This window comes from Atractosteus spatula, chromosome 7, assembly GCF_055471065.1.
Source record: "Atractosteus spatula isolate fAtrSpa1 chromosome 7, fAtrSpa1.hap1, whole genome shotgun sequence".
NCBI lineage: Eukaryota > Metazoa > Chordata > Actinopteri > Semionotiformes > Lepisosteidae > Atractosteus > Atractosteus spatula.
In genome coordinates this window covers 3,975,038-3,994,762 of record NC_142712.1, presented here as the reverse complement: position 1 = coordinate 3,994,762, position 19,725 = coordinate 3,975,038, and the positions used below count along the sequence as shown (strand labels likewise).

Genomic DNA, 19,725 nt, shown 5'->3' with positions numbered 1-19,725 from the left:
ATATTTATTATAACTACATACGTTTGGTGCTGTTTGAGTATTTGCTGTTCTTCATTAAAAATCCCTAGGATCCCCTTGAGGTCATTAAGCAAAGGGCACTCACCCAGATTCTGTTTACTTTAGATGGGTCGGTGACAGTACAAAGCTGAATATGTTCCAAAGATTGTTTAGTTTGTTTGGAGAATTTCATGTTTAAAAAATAATCTCCGTGGACTTCAATGCAGTTTTTTTCATGAACTGCATGCAAGCAACAGCATGCAAGTTAAAATAGCTGAAATCGACTACCCCTAAATACAAAACAAAAAAGAAAAAAAATACAAAACACAAAAGTAATGCTGAATCACAGAAACCCACAGAAGAACTGTCTTCAATGCTCTAGAGATTTACATCACATCAACTCATTTATCATCTTTTATGATTAAGGTAATTTCTGTACTAAGCACCAGAAATGAGTTTCAGAATATTATAGAATGGCAGGAGAAAGTGTTTTCATTCACTTTCACTTTCATTCCAAAAAATAACATTCCAAAATGCTCTGCCCTTCTTCATTAGGGAATATCTATTATGATATTTAACTATTTAGGGTTTTGAAGAAAAAAAACATCCCCAGCTTTATGATGCTGTAAAATATGTATTTGAATGTCCCTAGTGAAAAGAGTTTCCTGACTGAGACACCAAAGTTATTTATAAAGTGTAAAAGAAAATTAGACATAAATTAGTTATAATGTTATCCAAAACCCCAGCCACTGAGATCAGGACACTTAAAACATCATTGTAAGTGCTCATATCCCCTTTAGTTGTTGTGTATTTAAAAATACAGGGCAGAAAATGCTTTCAAAATGATGTGAGAAGCGACCAAATAGAAAAAAGAGGAGCTTGACTTGAGAGACGCCCTGTCTCCATATGGCAAGATTAGTTCTCCTAGGTTTGTAACAGCTGAGTGTGAGAAACGGGCAACAATATAATTTCCTTCCCAACTGTAAAATCCCTCAGTAGGTCACCTTGATAACCGTACTCTCTCCCTGAAGAACAGGCAGTGATTGAGTCTGAACTCAGCATTAAGAGAGAAATGTTTAGCTTAGTTTTTACAGGGTGCCTGTAAGAAACTATTTTCAGGAGGGATTTATGAAACTGAAATTCCTCCAGCGGGGATTCAAATAATAAGGATGTGCCGTAATAAGGATGTGTTAGTCAGACCAGTTGGGAAAACTTTACTGCTTCAACTGAGGGACTCACACTGTCTTAAACCCTATTCACAGCAGTTGCAATGCAAAGCAGGTGTAGTGCTGTGATTAAATAAACAGGTCAATACCTGTTACAGCTGAAGTGAGACTAAGGTGTTGCTGATTCAACTCGGGGGGTGGAAAAAACAGAAATGAGCTCTACTTTTGTGAGTTTTTTTGCTTAGAAGCTATGAAACTGAGCAGTCTCCAATACCAGCTATTAATTAGGCAAAGAATTAAAAGTCATAATCTGAGACCTCATTTCGAAGGCACTGGTTATCCTACTACACACTGTATGCGTGACTTTTCTTTTGTCAAGTTAAAAACGTGGAAGCCTTAAGTCTTTGTCAAATGGTCACACTTATCTCTGTTGGAAGTGACTCCCCTTTCTGTGGTGTCCTGTTTTTTTTATTCATTTACAAAATGGTGAATATGAGACAACATTTGTCATCAACATGTAACATCACAGGTTCAGTGCACTGACAACGCAAGGAGTGTAGAACTCTGCGGTGGCACAAGACCTGATGTTTTTGTGTGGTGGAGTTATCCATTGCCTGGGGCGTGGTGCTGTACAGCACGTGCTCAGAACCCCCAAATAACCAGAACTGAATCCTGGCAAGGGCAGGGGGACCTGCACTTATCCCACACACAGTGCACACTTTGTTTAACTTAACAATTTATTCAAGACCAGAATGCCTGAACTGAATGCTTCTAAGGGGGAGATACATAACAGTGAATGACAGCAAAACTAAAGGTAAAAAACTGAAATATGTTGTCGTACAATAAGTACTGTACACAGACCTGTGACCTCAATATTTGGTGGAAGCACCTTTGGCAGCAATTACAGGTGTAGGTCTTTCCAGGTAGGTCTCTTCCAGCTTTACACACAGTTTTGTGCAATTTTTGCCCATTCCTGGCAGATTTGCTCATCAGTCTCTCCCTGTTGTGCTGACTGGAATCTGAGAGGGAACACCAGGCTGACAGGAATACGTGAGGGCAACCAGATGGAGTTCCAGTGCAGACCAGGACAGACAGGCAGATTGACAGATGAGGCAGGGAGACACAGGAACCATGCTTGAGGGGCTCAGTGACAAGGCAGAATGACGGAGCCCAGAGTGCTTTCGGATCCAGGACTTTGTTGAGCCCCGCAACCGGCTGGGGCATGCCCGAAAACCCCTTCCAGGTGCTCCGTTTCCTGGGCAACTGGTGTGGAGAAGCCAGGAGGCGGTGATGTAACTGGCTGACAGAGCACTGCTAACTCCACCCACAGCGCAGCCAATGGGAAGGACATAACAGATTCAAGTCAGGAAACTGACTGGACCACTCGAGGACATTTACATTCTTATCCTTAATCCACTCCAGTGAGGCTTCCGCCTGGTGCTTTGCGTCATTCTCTTGCTGCAGGTACAGTAGGTTTTCCTTGAAGACTTGCCAATACTTTGCTCCATCCGTTTTCCCCTCAGCCTTGCCATGTGCCCCAGTCCTTGCTGATGAGACCACCGCATTGCTTGACAGCAGGAACAGTGCTAGCTGGGTGCTGTGGAATGTTGTGTGCACTAAAAATGTACCACTCTTGTCTCATCTGACTGCAACACAAAACCTACATGTCTTGCTGCAAACTCCATTTGAGGTTTGAGCTGTTTTTTTTTTCCTTCTTGCCACTCTGCCACAGAGGCCAGCCTTTACCCAAAGACATTTTCTCCAGTGTCACACATTGAAACTCCATGGCGCTTTCAGGTGTTTTGTCAGCCTCACATCTAACCACTTCCCCAGTGGCCCAGCTGCTCGGTTTGGAGGGACGTCCTCATCCTGGCAGCACCTTCCACTCCTCAGTGACCAGCTTCACCGTGTCCAACTCATAAGGGATATTCGGTGTCTTTGAAAAGCTCAATACCCTTCTCTTGGCCTGTGCCTTTTTACAGCTTAATCCCGGAGTTGTTTTGAGTGCTCCTTGGTCTTTATGGTCGAATCTTTGCTTGAATTCCCTTACGGAGACGGATGTATTTATTCTGAACTCATGCGAACCACGGTTACTGCACACAAACAGGCCCCTGAGCAATTTGTGTGCGTCGTTAAGGTAATTTTATGTGACTTTATTTATTTATTAATTTATTAATATAGGTTATTATTTTCTTTGTATGTGTGGAATACGCTACATCTATAGAACAAATATTAATTGCCACTTCAAGTTGTCACATCTAAAAACTTTAAAGCAACAAACTGAGGAAACTGTACATGGGTTAAGGGAGTAAATGAAATACATTTTATTCTGTGGTCAGTCCATCACCTTTGAGAAATCACTGAGTCAGCAAATTTAAGAATGCATTGTTTGCATTTAGATCCATGAGATTTAGTAAGTTTTAACACACCTGTGAAATGCTAAATTGTTCCATGTGCATGACTTCAATGTGGTACCTTTCCCAAAAGTAGAGCATCTGTGAAAGTACAAATTCACATTTGGAATTATTGTGCTGTATTTTGAAATCCATTAAGGATTAAATCAAATACGGATTCCAGTCTTACATTTTAGCAATGGGTCTCCAGCTGATGAAATTGTATGGAATGTACATCAGCAGTGCTATGTTACCCTCACTATGTTCAACAAATATTGAGCCTTCAGAGGGTTCTGAAACACCGTTGACCTAAGAATTATGAATAACTTGGTGATTGTGGTCAAAGCTAAAAGATGAAAACACTGTGGGCTTTTGACAACCTCTTAATCAATACAATAGAATTACACATTTTCAATTCCTTTGATATAATCGATGATGTATTGTATAGATTTCTCAACATATCCAATATATTTAAAAGCTATTTTTTTCTGTTTTTCCTCACTAAACTGTCATTACTCTCGTTTCCATGAGCAGTTTCTTCTGGCTGGTTCTTTTAAATGGGAAAACTCCTTGAACTGGGCTGCCTAAGTACTTCTGATGACTGTGATTCATGGCGCTGACTGGAAGGCAGCATCTTGTGAGGTGGTAACGGAACTGAGGAACAAAGGAAAGCCACCGCATTCTCCATTACGGACTGGAGGAGGATTGGAAATAGTAACAGCTGAACCGAGCACAGGTTTTTGGACTGTGTGTCCATGCTAATGGAGACAGAAATGACTAAATGTTCATGTTGAAAATCTCAGCAGAGGAACTGCACTATTTTTTGGGGGGGAGGGTTTAGTCAGTATGCTCCGCACAGAGGGGAAAACCCAGGGAGGAAATCTAAAGGCTTGTGGCGTCTCGAGCAGGTGAATGTGTGTGTGTGTGTGCACCGGCCAGAGGGCGGGGTTGGATGGGAAGGTGGTTCAGTTGCAGCACATCAGGAAAGGGAATCTTTCGCATACTAAAGACTAAAGCCTTTGCTACTTTCTAATGGGCATGCTCCCTTCTGTGAGTGAATGCATATGTGCCTGTGCATTGTCAGTAAATATGGTGTGTGAATTGCTTGCTTTTTACATATATGTCTACATATATATAATTGATTCCTGTTGAAGTGTTTTGCAAAAACTCTACAGCATAAAAGCAGGAAAGATGGGTAATTGCAACAGAGGGCTGTATTGTTGCTTCTTTAAAAATATAATGTATATTGTCATAGACATTTTAAATAGCTCCAACTGTGTTTCCAAAATTATCAAATGATTTAGATGGGGATACCCCTTTTCCTGAACAGGATTTGTTCACACAGCCACCACCCCTTAAAAAGCTTGCAAAATGTGAATTGTCTGAATCCAGATTGGAGGCATTCAATAATTCATAAGGACAGCAAGACTGGGAGGGGTAGCAGCTCTGGGAGTAGGTAAATGTGCAATGGAGGAGGGGATTGAGGAGAAGGTTGGGTGGGTTTCAGCTCAGTCAGGAGGGGGTGAGGGGGTGGGCTTGTAGCCATTGTAAGCCAGCAAGTCACAGTGAGGCGCTGGGAGCCAGACTGTGTGAGAGTGTGTGCGCAAATTGTGATGAGTAAAAGCATTAGGCGACTCAGCTGCTGATACAGCCAGGGTGTGTGTGTGTGAGTGCGAGCGAGAGAGAGCGAGAGAGAGGGAGGAAAGAGTGAGAGAAACAGGGAGAGAAGGAAAAGAAAGGAAAGGAGGATACTACAATCATGTTGTGCTGCATTAGGAGAACAAAACAGGTAACTGCTCCAGATCTTTAAAATGTGACTTCTGCCATTTTACATGCATTCATTTTATTTTCTTAAAATATTTGACATTCTTGTTAAATAATGCATGTATATCTTTTAGAAGCATGCTTGTTAATGGTTGTACATTAGATTGCAGGCTACATTGACAGTACACTGTTTCAGAAATAATTCAGAGAATAAATAGTCATATTGGAATATTAACTTCTGGTACTTGTGGTTGAGGCAGACATACTGTTTGCTGTGCCGGTATTAGCAGTAGGCAGCATGTTTAAAATGATTTGTGAACCTAGCTTCTACAATATGGATTTTTACAGTATATCTACAAAATGAATATTAGTCGTATTCATTTTCATGTGCCTGATAGCTTGGTTGAATTATACGATTATCACCCACACCTCCCGGTATTATTAGCGTTCCTAATGTTCAGGGAGTCTCACAATATTGGTAGAAATAGTAACCAGTAAAGTAATAGTAACAAATCAGTTTTAGACAACCATGCTAATGTTTTCCGATTTCCCCTCTTACTGAGCTATATCACAGCTCAGGTTTGAGATGTAAAAGTTGAAAACACTAGTAACCCTTCTGATTGCAAATTGACATTACAATAGTAATAGACTGTAATGTGCAGTATCACATGTAAGACATACATGGGAAAAAAGAAATTATATCTGAATTAAAATGTACAGGACTTGGTGGTGGTCATGGGAAGCAGGTGTGGACAAATGAATCAATGTCTTGTAGGATTATTGCTTTAGGTTAGGATCTTGAATAACTTCATTATACCTGCATCTGGTTTTGGGTGTTGCTCTTTATTAGCATCTCATATATTAGGGTTATTGCTTCCTATAAAACGATATGCATTATAGAAGCATGGGGCAGATCTTTGAGAACTGAAAAATTTCTTCATATGTGATTTAATTTGTAATGGTTTACCATTTTAATTTATGTACATTGCTGTATCTGCTAATTACTTTTTGGATGCTTGCTAATTGTTGGACCAAAGAGTGTGATTTTGTGCATGACCATTTCTTACTTTAAGTGCTACATGGTGCATTTTTCATCACAGATGCCTGGGTTTGCTTTAAAATTGCAATGCTTGATTGACCATTTCACTTAAGAGCCAAATGTCAAGGCTAATATTGGAGGGTTTATAGCACACCTGATTGTCTTTTAAATGTCAGCTGGTATGAGTCATGCAGTGCACTTTGCAAGAGAATGGGTGAGGCATCTTTCTTTCAGTATACCCATACCGCATTTAACATTAGACACTATTTAAAAAAAGATGTCACATTATTTTTTAAGAAGAAAGTTATGCATTGTATATGTGAATTCCTGTTCTGTTCTTGAATACCCAAGAATTCACTGAATTTTTTTTTTGCTTTTGCATAACAGCCAAAATTGTAATGCAGCTTCAACAGCATCTTAACAGGTCATTTAATTTGGAAATGCAGCTGTAAATTCACTTAGCCCAATATTCATTGATGAAGGATAAAAATCCATCAGGTTGCAGTAGTGGGAGACAGAGAGGGCTGAGGTGAGACTACAGACATCTGAAGGGTGGGTGTGGCACCTTTGTTCCTGGCAGAGGTGCTGAGCCTGGGTTCAGCTTGTCTGTGTATTGCTAAAAGAAGAAACTAATAATGAGAAAGTAGTAAGTAAGTAATCAGAAAATAGAAGATCGAGTTTTAACAGTGGTTTATTCCAAGATTATTATACATCTTCATTTTAAGAAAGTATGTAGTCATATATGCATTTATAGAAAAGAAATAAGAAGGAAAAATGCTGTTTTGTAAATTAGAACTGTTTGACCATGTTGTTAGAGTCCTAACACAAATCAGCATAAAATATTTCCAGGATAATGTGATCAAGCCCCCTGCTCTTTTCTCCTGCAGAAGGCATCTGGAAGAAAGGGTGTGGTGCAGTGTGAGTAGGCACACTATACAGCACACAGCACATGGAGGGCTTCAGCTGCAGACTGCATTGATTCTCTAGCAACGCGTTCGATTCACATACTCTCATAAAACACATCGTTTCAACCAAAGTGAGCAATTCAGTGTCCGAATAAAAACTGCAAGTGGCCATACCAAAACAGTATTCAAATCCATACATTAATGTAAAGCACGAAACATTTTTTTTAAGATCTGTTAATTTTAATATGCAAAAAAATATAAGCTTCATTTGTACAATGTCCTGAAACAAAAAGCAAAAAAAAAAAGAGAAACTGAATAAGTGTGATTTTCTGCTATTGATCAGGGACTCCTAACCTTGCTAACCTAATCCTAAACAAGGATTAGAATTACATCAAGATCTATGGTAACACCCAAAATGCTTACAGAATCTCTGGACCTTTTCTTCATCACATACTGTAGCACATGATTAATACAGCAGAAAGCAGAGGGAGAGGGTCTATGCAGAAAAGCAAATGAAAGCTGATCCATGCATGTTGTCTCTCGCCATTTAATGGCAGTAGGATGATTTGTAACCAATGTGAATTCCCACTAGCAGCATCAAATCTGGCATGCTTCTAGCACTCAGTGTGACTTAATACTGCTGTCTCCCACAATGAGGTCCCCATTGGAGGCCTCAGCCAGGCGAGAAGATGTCATTGCAGAAAAAGCTCCCCAAGCCTTTTTAATGGAAAGCCCAGCCTCTACACAAGGGTGTGGTGCGTTCCTGCTCACTTAGTCCCCACTGTAAAGACAAAGGGCTTCAAGATGCTGAGTTTTCTCACAGGAATTTAAGCCCCAATAAAATCCACACCATACCAATGTCCCTAAACTACCTTTTCTTAAAAAATGTTGTGCACGCTGGGTTGTCTTAATTGAAACTCCCAACTCTTTTAATTACAAACAAATGGTATTTTTCACATTGGAAGCATTAAGAGAAATGGGCCTTACAAAGGAGTCTTGCAATTTCTTTATCGTTTTTACCTTTATCTGATTTACATGACAATGAAGGGACTAAAATGAGAAGTGTCAATAATGGCCTGGTTACAAATCAATATGCTCCTTCAAAATGAAGATAGGATTAAACGATTCTGGCTAGATGGTTACTTACTTTCATATTTATGATACTGGCGACATGTATTTTAATATTGTGATTAATTTTTCATATGTATGTAGCAGAGTTGTAGAATTAAATGTAAATGTGTATCTTCTTTGAAAAAAAAGCAAACAGAAACACACAGCCTTTAACCTTAGACCATAAGACATTATTATTTAAGCTACATGCTATTATTTTATTAAACGTTCTTGCTATACAGTGGTGTGAACTCAAATTTAAATGGAAAAATTTAAATAAAAATAAATCTTAACTATCCTTTGTGAAAGCATGATTAGGAAATCCTAGCTCTGAGACACCAGCACCAACATGGCCTGTTAAAATAATCCTTACACAGCTTGATCCATTTAAGATATTTCTACTGTTTTAAGTAGATGTTTAGGATCAGGTCCTTTAAAGCTACCAGCTTATTAATTATTTGCACATTTCCAAATTACGATGTGCATTAAGTTTTGAGAAGTTTAGGTGGTAGGAAATATAGCTCAGTTTCTTAAGTCTTGTTCCAAAATGTTTTTTTTTTTCAGTTATTTTGGTGTAGATGTTGTGTACTTCCTGGGAGTAGAATCAGTCCTGCCCTTGGGAAAGTTTTTTCTATTTTGATCTTTTTAACAGAAACAAAGACTCTAGTGAGCTTTTTGCTACATGTGTCAAACTCCAGTTTGTTCATAGTTTGAGAAAGGTATATAAAGATACTGGTGGATAAAGTTTTTTTTCGATTCTCGGTTCCTCTTGCGTGATGAATATCACACTGGCACTTTATATTCATTCATTCAATTGGACTGAAGTGCATAATGCTATTGCTGTTCAAATTGATTTCATTGCCTCTCTAATTTAAAACAGAGTATAAAGATAGGACAAAGACACCTAAAAATCCAATTTAGCAAAGCTAATGAGAGAGTGAAGGCAATGGGATTTATCAATGTTATCAATAAGTAACTGATGGATAAATATTTTTTCTACATCTCTTAAATGCGTGGTCTGTCTTGTGTGCTGTAGTTACTGTCCCATTTGTATATTCACCTGTATGTAGGATAACAGGAATTAATATATAACTGTTATACTGTATATTCTTACTGCATTAGCTGAGTGACAGCTGGGACAGCAGCTTGGGCATCTGTGACGTCAATGACTAGAAAAATTCTAGCTATCATCCGCAAAAGACCATATACATCTTTTGTGGTCGTTACATTCCTGTTAACAAATTAATTTGATCCACGTGGTTTTTGGTTACGTTTTGGTGTTAAGAGCAGGACCTTCACTGAGCTGTCTGTTAAATTTGCAAAAATCAAGTTGATTCATACATTAACAGCAGAGATCCTTTATCACTTGATTTACTGCTCCAGTATGAGCTACTCTGATACTGTGCTACAAAATAAGAACGATACAACAAACACAAAGTGGTGAACAGTAGCACAACTGTAATACATAATAGAAGGAAATGAAAAGTTGTGGAAAAGAAGCTCAGCAGATTAACGACCTCAAGTAAAACCAAATCACACATTAAAAGCTGTAGATAGAAGACGGGTCTTTAAAATGTCACCGGTGGCAGAGGCTGTAATGGGTTTGAGCAGTGAACTCCCTGGACGAAGTGCTGCACACAAGAGGGCTCATTCGCCCACTGTGGAGCCTGGTCTTCAGCAGAGTAAGACTGCCACATCAGCATCTCAGATTCAAAGCAGGACAATTCTGAGAGCATGCAGTTGATTCTTAAAACAACCTTGAGTCACGTCGTTCAAAACCTCAAACATGAGCAGGTAAAGCTCGCAGAGAGCACCTGCAATGTAGAAAGGACTGAATCTATATGCAGGTGTAGAGTAATTTTGTAATGAGCAAATTACAATATTGTGGACACAATAAGCCTACTTAATGGCTAGGAGGATACCCCAGTAATTGGGATGGTATAGAAGAGTAATCTTGGTGGAATAAAAACACATATAAATGTTTCTAACTTGGACAGGTAGTGCAATGGCCTTAACCAAGCAATGCTTGGCTAGATATGTAGATGGTAAAAATAGCATTCTTGAACTTTCTAATATTGTATATGTTTCAACTGTCAACAAGAATACTAAAGTCACCCATTTTCTGAAGATGAAGTCTTGTCAAAGGAGCCAGAAAACAAACACCTATGTATTGGCTTGCTGGTTTAAGAACCAAAGGGGATCTTACATTATCATACTGTACTTCCACTGTCCCGCTGGTTGGCTTGAATAAAACTGCAGTCAGCATTAGGATCACCATGACATTTCCACACACCATATCTTTCATCAGGTCTAAAAAGGATAAAAATAGCAAAACTAGTGAATGAAACCCTCCACCATGTTCTCTGTCGCCACCTTAGAGGTTCTCTGGAAACACAGAAGATGGTGATTTCCTTTCTCAGCAATTTCCCATGAATGGTCTCTGAGTATGCATATCACTTTCATGCAGAAATGCTGTTGATGTGTGGGTTAATTCGTTCTGGAATTTCTCGTGCTCTGACCACTGCAGCCTGTAAATGATTCTGCAGATAGACTGGACGACGTGCAGCCACATAGTGTTTGCTTACCATTCTGCCTTCCATGATGTGTCATGGCCATCACAGGGCTCTCAGAATGAGTCTGTTGATTATTGAAGCAGAACTCTTGATCTCCTGGCATCTTCTTTCCCAGACAAGCTGTATACAATAATGCTCATAAGAGCCATTCATGTTCATTCAAGATATGCAAAAGGGACATGGCCATATCTCTTGCAGTTTTCACATTAACACCAAGCACTTGACATTGCTGTGAAATTACAGGACTAGAGCTCAGTATTTTGTTATCCAAAGGAGCAATAATACTTAATCACAATCTCCTCACTATTTACAATGTAACCATATGCATGTATAGTACTAAGAAAGTGCTGACTGAACTATTGATATAAAATGTGCACTGTTCCATTTTCTTTGTGAGTCAGTATAAATTGTTTCTTTTTTTCTGCCAGTTAAGTAATTGCCCAGAAGCACACATTGATTCTGCTTCCACTGACTGGTCCACCAGTGGATTGGCACTTGCAGTTGTGCTGTTTGTACGCTCGTTATTTCATCTTGCACGCAAAGTTTCACACCAAAATTGTTTCACAGTTTTCTGGCCTGGAACACCTCCTCTGTCATGCATTGGAAGCATTGGAAGATGTGTTTGAACATATTCCTTGCTAAGTAGCAATTTAGCTCAGCTAAAAATTTGGCCCCCTTTACAGGTACTTTTCATGAATTTTGTCTTCATTTACTGTTGTGATCAATTAAAAGGTTGGCAAAAATAACATTTTGAAACAATATTTTTAAATTTAATTAACAAATAGATCAAAATAGCTGGTGAAGGGACTTTAACATCTCATCTTTTAGTGCCATACAGAATAAAATATCATGGTACATAATTGTGTTTTTTTTTCTGTTCATGAATTTGTGTTGGATTTTTGTTTATCATACACAGCTTTCAAAAAATGTAATTTTTTACAAAGCATGGGTTCTCAATCGTTTCTCGAGACGTCTTTTTCCTCTAACCTTTCACAGTCATACTGTGTCTCTAACGCGAGTGTTTGTGTGTCCTGCACATTCTGGGTGTAGTCTAGTCTGGTTCCTGGTTGTTGTGGCGCTGGCCGGGAATAAGTGGCTTCATGAAATTAGAAGGGCTTTTTAAGTTAGCTGTTAAAAATTATGTTGCTATTAATTATCCAAAAAAAAATTAATAGAAGACCGGCTGGCCTTGTCAAAATTGAGTGAGAGCCTTGATTTTACATGTTGCTCTGTAAGCCTGGACAAGACCATTTGCAATGGGAACCTCATCTGCAGTCCCCAGTAAACCCCCAGAAGTCCCCACACATCTGACTGGGAACCATGACACACACACATCTCTCTGGTTTGTAATGATTATGAGGAGAGGGGTGGTGCCCCAGGTTCTGGACCAAAAGATTAGAATAGTGCCAAACCCAGAGAATTTCTCCCTCCCACTAAATTGAAAATACAAACCAGTACAGGTAGTCTGTAGTCAGGCATTTTTCAGGTTTAATCTATATGCAGTTAAAGCAAAGAAAAATAAAAAATCTGTAATGCAAACATGGTTCTTCTAAAGGGAAGAAAAATCAGCATATTGACTCAACGCTAAAGACTTTATTAATAATAGATCACACACCATCACATAACAGTGTCCTTTTAATTATCTTTCAATTAATACTGATAAAAGACTTTACTGCCAGGGCACAGTGTAGATAAAAGTCTCCACACTCTTCTTTCTCAGCCATGATCTGTCAGTAAGTAATGCTCTGCTTTCTTATAAATGCTGATCCAGGTGATCAGATTCACAAAATGGGAACAGATGGTCAAGCTGCATTCACAACCAGCCCAGGTGCTGTAACAGGGCACAGTGGAGAATGCCTGCTGTCCTGAATCCTTGGCAAGGATCAGATCATTCATTCGTGTAATGTCCATGGCTTTCTTCGTAATGCTTCAAGCATATAATCTACATCTAAAGATCTTATCACCATAATGTGAAGAATAATAGCCTTTAGAATTTACCAGTTGTAGTATTTAACAGTGGAAAATGTGTCAATGTTATCAATGTTTTCTCAATGTTAATTGGGGTAGCAGTTGACTTCAGCTCTGCTGTGGGTTTGTAGCTATTGGCTAGGCTATGATTTATTTAAATATACTAAAGTTCTGTTGATATACAATACTAGTTCCTTACTTAACAGATAATGCATTGATAACCTCAATAAACATATAATATGACACAAGTAGTTCAAGTAGGGAGCTGCGTCAGCATGCGTAGGCTGCAAAGGAACAGGTAACGGGTTTATTCCATGCTGAAAAGAGAAGAAAGGAAACAACGTTTCGGCTGTGGAGAAGGCTTCTTAATATGACACAATACAATCCGAAAAAACATCATTGCATTGCACAGAGGGAGGAGAGATGATAGGGAAAAAAAACAAAATTGAATGTAATTGGCTTTACAGAGTAGCATAGAAATGAGGCAGAGCATAGAAGAGAGGACGTGTGTGTTAATCATTTTAAAATAAAAAAGGTGTAGCCCTACATGTTTTAGATGGATATATAGTAAAACCTAACTGCTGCTAGTCTAAACTAAGAGAATAATGGAGAACGGATGCAGAACTTGTTCATCTCACCTTTTGGGTGTGGTGTTGAAATGTCCCCGTATATAAATTTTGATTTATCTACCTGCTAAATACACAAGTAAAAAAGCCATTTGACTTGAAAACTCAACAAAATTTCTACTAAAAATTTAATCAAACACTGCCGCTACTAACAGCAACAGCTAGAGAAAGGAAAAGGGCAAATTACATTAATTACCAGGACCCAGCTATTTACATTTCCTAGCTTTATTAAATATGAAATATAAATATGTTAATCAATATAAATATAACAAAAAGAATTCAGGTTTTTCTTGGGTAAAATAATGGATCTCATCTCCTCCAAAAGGTGACAGACCGAATGAGCTGTCTCAACACATCCTACTTACAAAGCAGTACAGATTAAAATAGCCAAAATCATCTTTAATATCTCTTTATATATTAAACAGTTCCGTCTACTATTCCGCCCCAGTAAACATGAATGGGTTTTTATTGTAGCTGTATGGTGCAGATGAAAATGAAAAATCTGAATATGTCATTCATGTCTGTGACACACGCAGGGCTGCCTAACAGCCGAGGGAAGGCCAGCAGCAGGCATCCTTTTACTTCGCCTAGAGAGAAGTGTCTCTCCCACTGCTCTGTCAGCTTCACTTCCTGCAGCAACCATTACACCAGATTCAGGCTCGGTTCTTTCTTTTCCAGCTTTCTCCTCCTAAACCTGCTGTCAGGCACTCGGTTAAGATTCTGACTAATTCCTTTTCTTCTCGATATTATATAATTTTGAACTATTCCTTCTGATGAAGCCTGCTCAGATCAGGTTTCCTTTCTTCCTTAAACAAATGGAAATTTCAATATGTCTTTACCATGCAGTCCAGTACACTGTATTATCCTATCAGATGTTTTAATCAGGTTACATGTGTTGCCACAGCTTTATTAAAAAATCACACTACAGATTGTTAGTAAAGTATACTTTTTGATTTGAATTTTGTTTTTTTGATTATTTCACTATCCAATCTCACTGTTAAACAGTGAACAAAAATCTTTTTGTCAGCCACACTGATAACAGATAACAGATAAGTTACCACCACCATTAGTTACCACTATTTATTCTGCTTAAAATTAAAATGTAACGTATTTGTTTCAAGCTGAGATGTGAAAGGGGTTTCTCTAATGAAGTAAATATGCTGCAGAAATATGTTGAACCTTCTGTGCTTTGCAAAAACATTGGGTTGATGAGCTTCAAATCTCAGAGCTCAAGTGGGAATGTGAGTTATTGATCTCTTCGTCTTGAAATGATGCCTTTTTACTTTCTCTCTTCTATCTCTTCCTCCCTTTAGCCCTAGGTGGTGTAGCTTTGAATGACAGTGAGACGTGTCACTTTCTCAAATTAAGAGGCAGCATTCAAGTGTTTATTCCTGAAAAACCCACAGGAAGGTGCATTAATAGAAACAGAATAATTAACAACAATGTCAGAAAGAGAAAGTCTCTGCTGATCAGTCTACGTGCACCAGTAATGAATTAGTGTTTTATTTATTTTTTTAAACAACACTAATATTTGCAGTTGTTTTAGCAAATAATATTGCAGAACTAATTGGGGGAATTATCTGATCATTTAGATTCCTTGCAATGTCTGTTGGCTGACAGCTAATTAGATTCATTACACTGCGTCTATCTCCATATTCACTCAATTGCTCTGTACTGCACCATTTGAATGAGTGAATTCTAAGGACTGAAAATGCATATATTTCTATTTATTCATTAATCTATTTCATGAGAGGTGTCTTCTTGATGATTTGCAATATTTTATTTGTAAGTTTTTGTTTTCAACTGTACAAAACAAGTACACCTTTCTCTTACAGTCCAATGCTGTGCTGATGGCTACAATCTGCTTATTAGTGCTTTTAGCAAGGCTTGTATCCAGCTTCATGTGCCAAAGTGCTGTTTTGCATTTGCTGCGGCACACACTACGGTGTGTTTGTCTTGTTAGCATAACGTATGTCCTCGTAAGGTGGCCCCTGCTCCGGTCATTGATCTTCTGCTGGGAGGGGAGGTCCTGGCCTGACACCCCTCCCCCAGCTGGCAGTGCTCAGGTTGCATCAGGGCCTCAGGGAGAGGATGCTAATTGGCGTGGGCCGCACTTCCATGCTGAATCTTCCCCGCCGCACGCAAGTCCTGATGCACTTGAATCACCTGCCATTTATTACAGGCCGGTGCTCATGGAATTAAAGGCTGACAGCGGGAAGTATCTTTCGATTTCTAAAGCCAAAACTGGCCCCATTTGTCAAGGCCTGGAGTGTAAACCTGATCGATGGTCAAGAGACGGTAATTAGATGTACGTGCTGGTGGTGGGACACAAGCAGGACCAAAGGGAGGAGCCCCTTTCCCTGAGTGCTTTGGGTGCCAGAGTGTTGCCCAGGCAAAGATGCAGGCCTTGTACACTGACGACCAGCAGGAATCTTAATCCAGGTATCCGGAGATCTGAAACAGAATTTGATTCTCCTGACTTGCTACAGTAAATTCTTTGGCTGACACTTTGATCCAAAGTGCCCTTCATTGGCTCCTTCTCATTGGGATAATGTGTATCATGCAGAAGGAGTATAAAGTGAACTTGAGTTTGTAGCTGTAATAAATTGAAATTAGGTTAAAATTGGCCAAAAAAACACTGCTGTTGCTTTAGCTGTGAAAAAAGGATTTAAAAAGTATTAACTCTTTTCCATCTTAAAGAAAAGACATAGAAAATCACATTCCAAATGATAAATGTACTGTATTTGATCAATATTGTTGTGACTGGGGAAAAGATTAAAGAAAAAGATAAAGCAAGGTTAGCAAATTTTGTATGCTTCCAGCTTCCATCTCATTCTGAACATTTAAGACAATGGTGACTGTTTTGCTGAATTCACACAGTACACAATCTGTCAATGAATCATGAGGAAAGGCAGCATGGAGGAAGACAGGGCTGATCAAAAGGTGTTGCTCCAGTTAAAGAAAGTCACTGGTAAATCATTAAATCAGCCATATTGAAATATAAAATCCAACTCTGACATTCCAAGTGAGGTCATTAAGTCTCTATAGAAATGGTACATAGATGTAATGTCATGTAAATACAGGAATAGCCTTTATAAAAGGGAAGAAGGAGGAGAGAAAACGAGGGAGCATCCATCCTCCACCTCACTAAATTGTAAAGAGCTGCGCACAGTGTAACTTTTGCTTACAATGCATGTTGTGTAATGAATATTAGTCTTATCTACTGTAGATGCTGACTTTCGGGGGTGAAATTATCAATCTTTAAAACTTGCTTGATGAGCAGACTGGTGGCAGAACCTGATTTGTGCATGTTGATTTAATAACCTCCTTATTTTGTAGGTTCATCACATTCCCCATTTGTAACAATGTAATAACTGACAGCGTATTGCAATATATCAAGCGCAGCAATTACAGAGTGCTGCGTGTTTCTGCCTTGTAGAGCCAGTGTGGGACAACAGCAGATGTGAAGCAATTAGATGCCAGCTTGAGGTTGGGACAATAAAGGCAACATACCTCAGCAGGCTGAATGACCCTCCAGTTTATTCCTTTGTGTTTATATTGAAAGCCAGGGTTATAATAAGATCAATCAAGAAGCAGAGATCACTGGTAGCTCTTCTGTTTTTTCCAAACCCCAGATTCTGAGAATGACGGGGACTCTAGCTTAAGCTGTGTAGCTTTTCACTGCGTGAAACTTGCTTTTAATCTCGAGTTTTATTTAGGATGCTTTTTTCCCAATCCTCTGTTGTGCTGTTAACATTCTATGCTATTCATTTAATTACAAAAACCGAAAAGTTATTTTTTAAAATAAATTGCATGTCATCTGTCCACCAGTGAATGCTAAAAACTCCCAAGCTGTACTCTCTCCTGTGACCAGGTATTCTTTTTGTCTGTTCATTTATATTCAACCATGCATCTGCTGGCAAACATAGCTGAATGACAATCACCAGTTTTTCTTCGCCAAGAGACAGTCCTGGTGAAGTGTTAATCATGTCACGCTTTTTAACAGTAATGTAATGTATTGTGTTTCTGCTGTACTTTCAAATAAACAAGGACTGACATTTTGTTTCCTGTAGCCATTGCACTGGTGGATCAGTGAAGTGAGCTGCTGTGATGTACTGATACTTTGCTCTTTCTGTAGATAATGAGATCCACTTACTCTCCTGTTCTGCTAAGTAGTAATTCAATTTAGCAAAAGGAAATTTCCATCAAATCTGTAGGCTGCAGCATGAAGTCGGTCCACACCTTTGACCCTGCTTGAGGCCAAGAGTTAGAATCTGCAGTGATAACACACAAGAACCAGCTGGGATCATAGTTGCCCAAACTGAATGGAAAGAACAATGGTTTTACTCCAATCTCATATCCATAAGGTTATGCAAAACTTCAAATCCACAATGGAATGTCTCCATCTAAGGGATGTAGAGATGGACACCTCCAACAATCCTTGAATTCTGTGCAATGTGTTATTGTAATTGCGTGTATTTCAGACATGGTGCAAGTGTAAGAAAATATACTGTAAGTAGTGTTTTAATGACTCAAGAAGCTGTTTATCTACAGTACCACTTCAGTTTTTTCAGTAGTTCAGAAAAAAAAATATTACCGAAAATGGACTGATATATTCTTTTTTACCAGTATGGCATGGTAATGTAATGGTGACCTATGGTCTTCATCAGATAGGACTATACGAATACAGGCCATGAAGAACTGTGCTTCAGTTACACACTGTGTAGCAGAATTATATTATAATGGGAATGTATCAGAAAATGTCTTTGGGATAGTGAGTTCATCATTTCACTAATATTTATACAGAAATGAATCAGTTATGCACTTGATTTTGGAAATTTAGTGATTTAAGCCACATCTTATCTTTAGCTTTATAGATTCTTCTTCAGGATGGAGTACCAGACACGCTACCCTTCTTTCCAACACACCACCTCCAGAGCTCAGGGCTAAATTCAATACTTTGCCCTGCAGTTACGCAGTCTTTATTACTAAGGACATAAATTATTGCAGCAATTTTACACTGGATATCACAACTGTGTATCAAATTGACACAATGTAATAAAGCAGACTAGCCCACATGCTCTCTTTAGGAATAGAAAATGATAGCTCAGGGGCTTGATTGTAGTGTAACACTCATGGAAGGTTTGGGGTAACAATGTTCAGCACTGCAGTCATTTGGATAGTTGTCGGCAAACTTTTATGTGACTGTGGGCATCAATAATAAGAATGAATTTTTTTTTGTTCTTCTCAAGTTTCAACACGCTCCTGTAATTAATTGAGTATATAAAACATATATATATATAGTGTATACAGTATATATATAAGAAATGCTGAATGATTTCTGCTCCCATGAATGCATTTCTGCAGTGCAGGCAGTCCCAGTCCCATTCTAAACCATCATTACTACAGGTTATTAATAGCCCTGGCTCTGTGAGACTTCCATTGTTCAGTAATCAGTTTTCCAAATAATAGCCACCAAGCGAAAGCTTTTATAGACTGTAATAATGCCTGATGAGCCTATCAGACAACACAGCCCACGTCTGTAGTTTTACATTCATATCCTTTCTGGATGGATAAGATCTTTGGATTAGAGGTCTTTCTTTTTGTCCTATACTATTTCATTGAGAAGTGCCTTCATGTTCATCAAGAGCAGCTGAAGCTCACCCATTTTTATAATTGCTTCTTGATTAATCAATGATAAAAATAAATACTCTAGAGTTCTTTTCTTTGCCTTTTCCATTACCTAGGCAATCCATGTTTGAATCTTAAAAGGATGAAAGCATGTGAATTTCCCACATTGGCTAAGCAAACATAATAATGGTTGAGTTCTTGTAACACACATGAAGAAGAGAAATAAAAGGTTCAGATTACATGAGAAAAATTCAAAGCCCATCTGAAAATGAAACACAGCTGCATATAGTGCCTTGATTCACTGATTGACCAGTGAATGAGAAATTTACATTTGAATTTTCATGTGACTCCATCCATTAATGATTCTACAGTACCTGCTGACAGGTGTTTGCAAAACTATTGATAACTCCAATAATGTTAGTGCAGTGTTTAGGTACAGTACCATTACTTTGTTATTGCTGTTAATGATAAAAGTTGTTTTTCTGAAATAAGCTCCAGTCATTTTGCTGCAAAAATTCTATAATTCATTTAATTATTATTGCATTATTGAGGT

At 38.6% G+C, this 19,725-nt stretch overlaps 1 protein-coding gene across 1 annotated transcript in view; it reads left to right on the top strand.

Moving 5' to 3' along the window:
• Positions 1-5,051: 5,051 nt before the first annotated feature.
• The window catches only part of gap43 (growth associated protein 43), a 39,390-nt gene continuing 24,716 nt past the window's right edge, over positions 5,052-19,725 (top strand). The window contains exon 1 of the mRNA XM_088920560.1: positions 5,052-5,345. Within this exon, the coding sequence (XP_088776686.1) occupies positions 5,316-5,345 (30 nt within the window). The 5' untranslated portion in view covers positions 5,052-5,315. The remainder of the gene's footprint in view (positions 5,346-19,725) is intronic.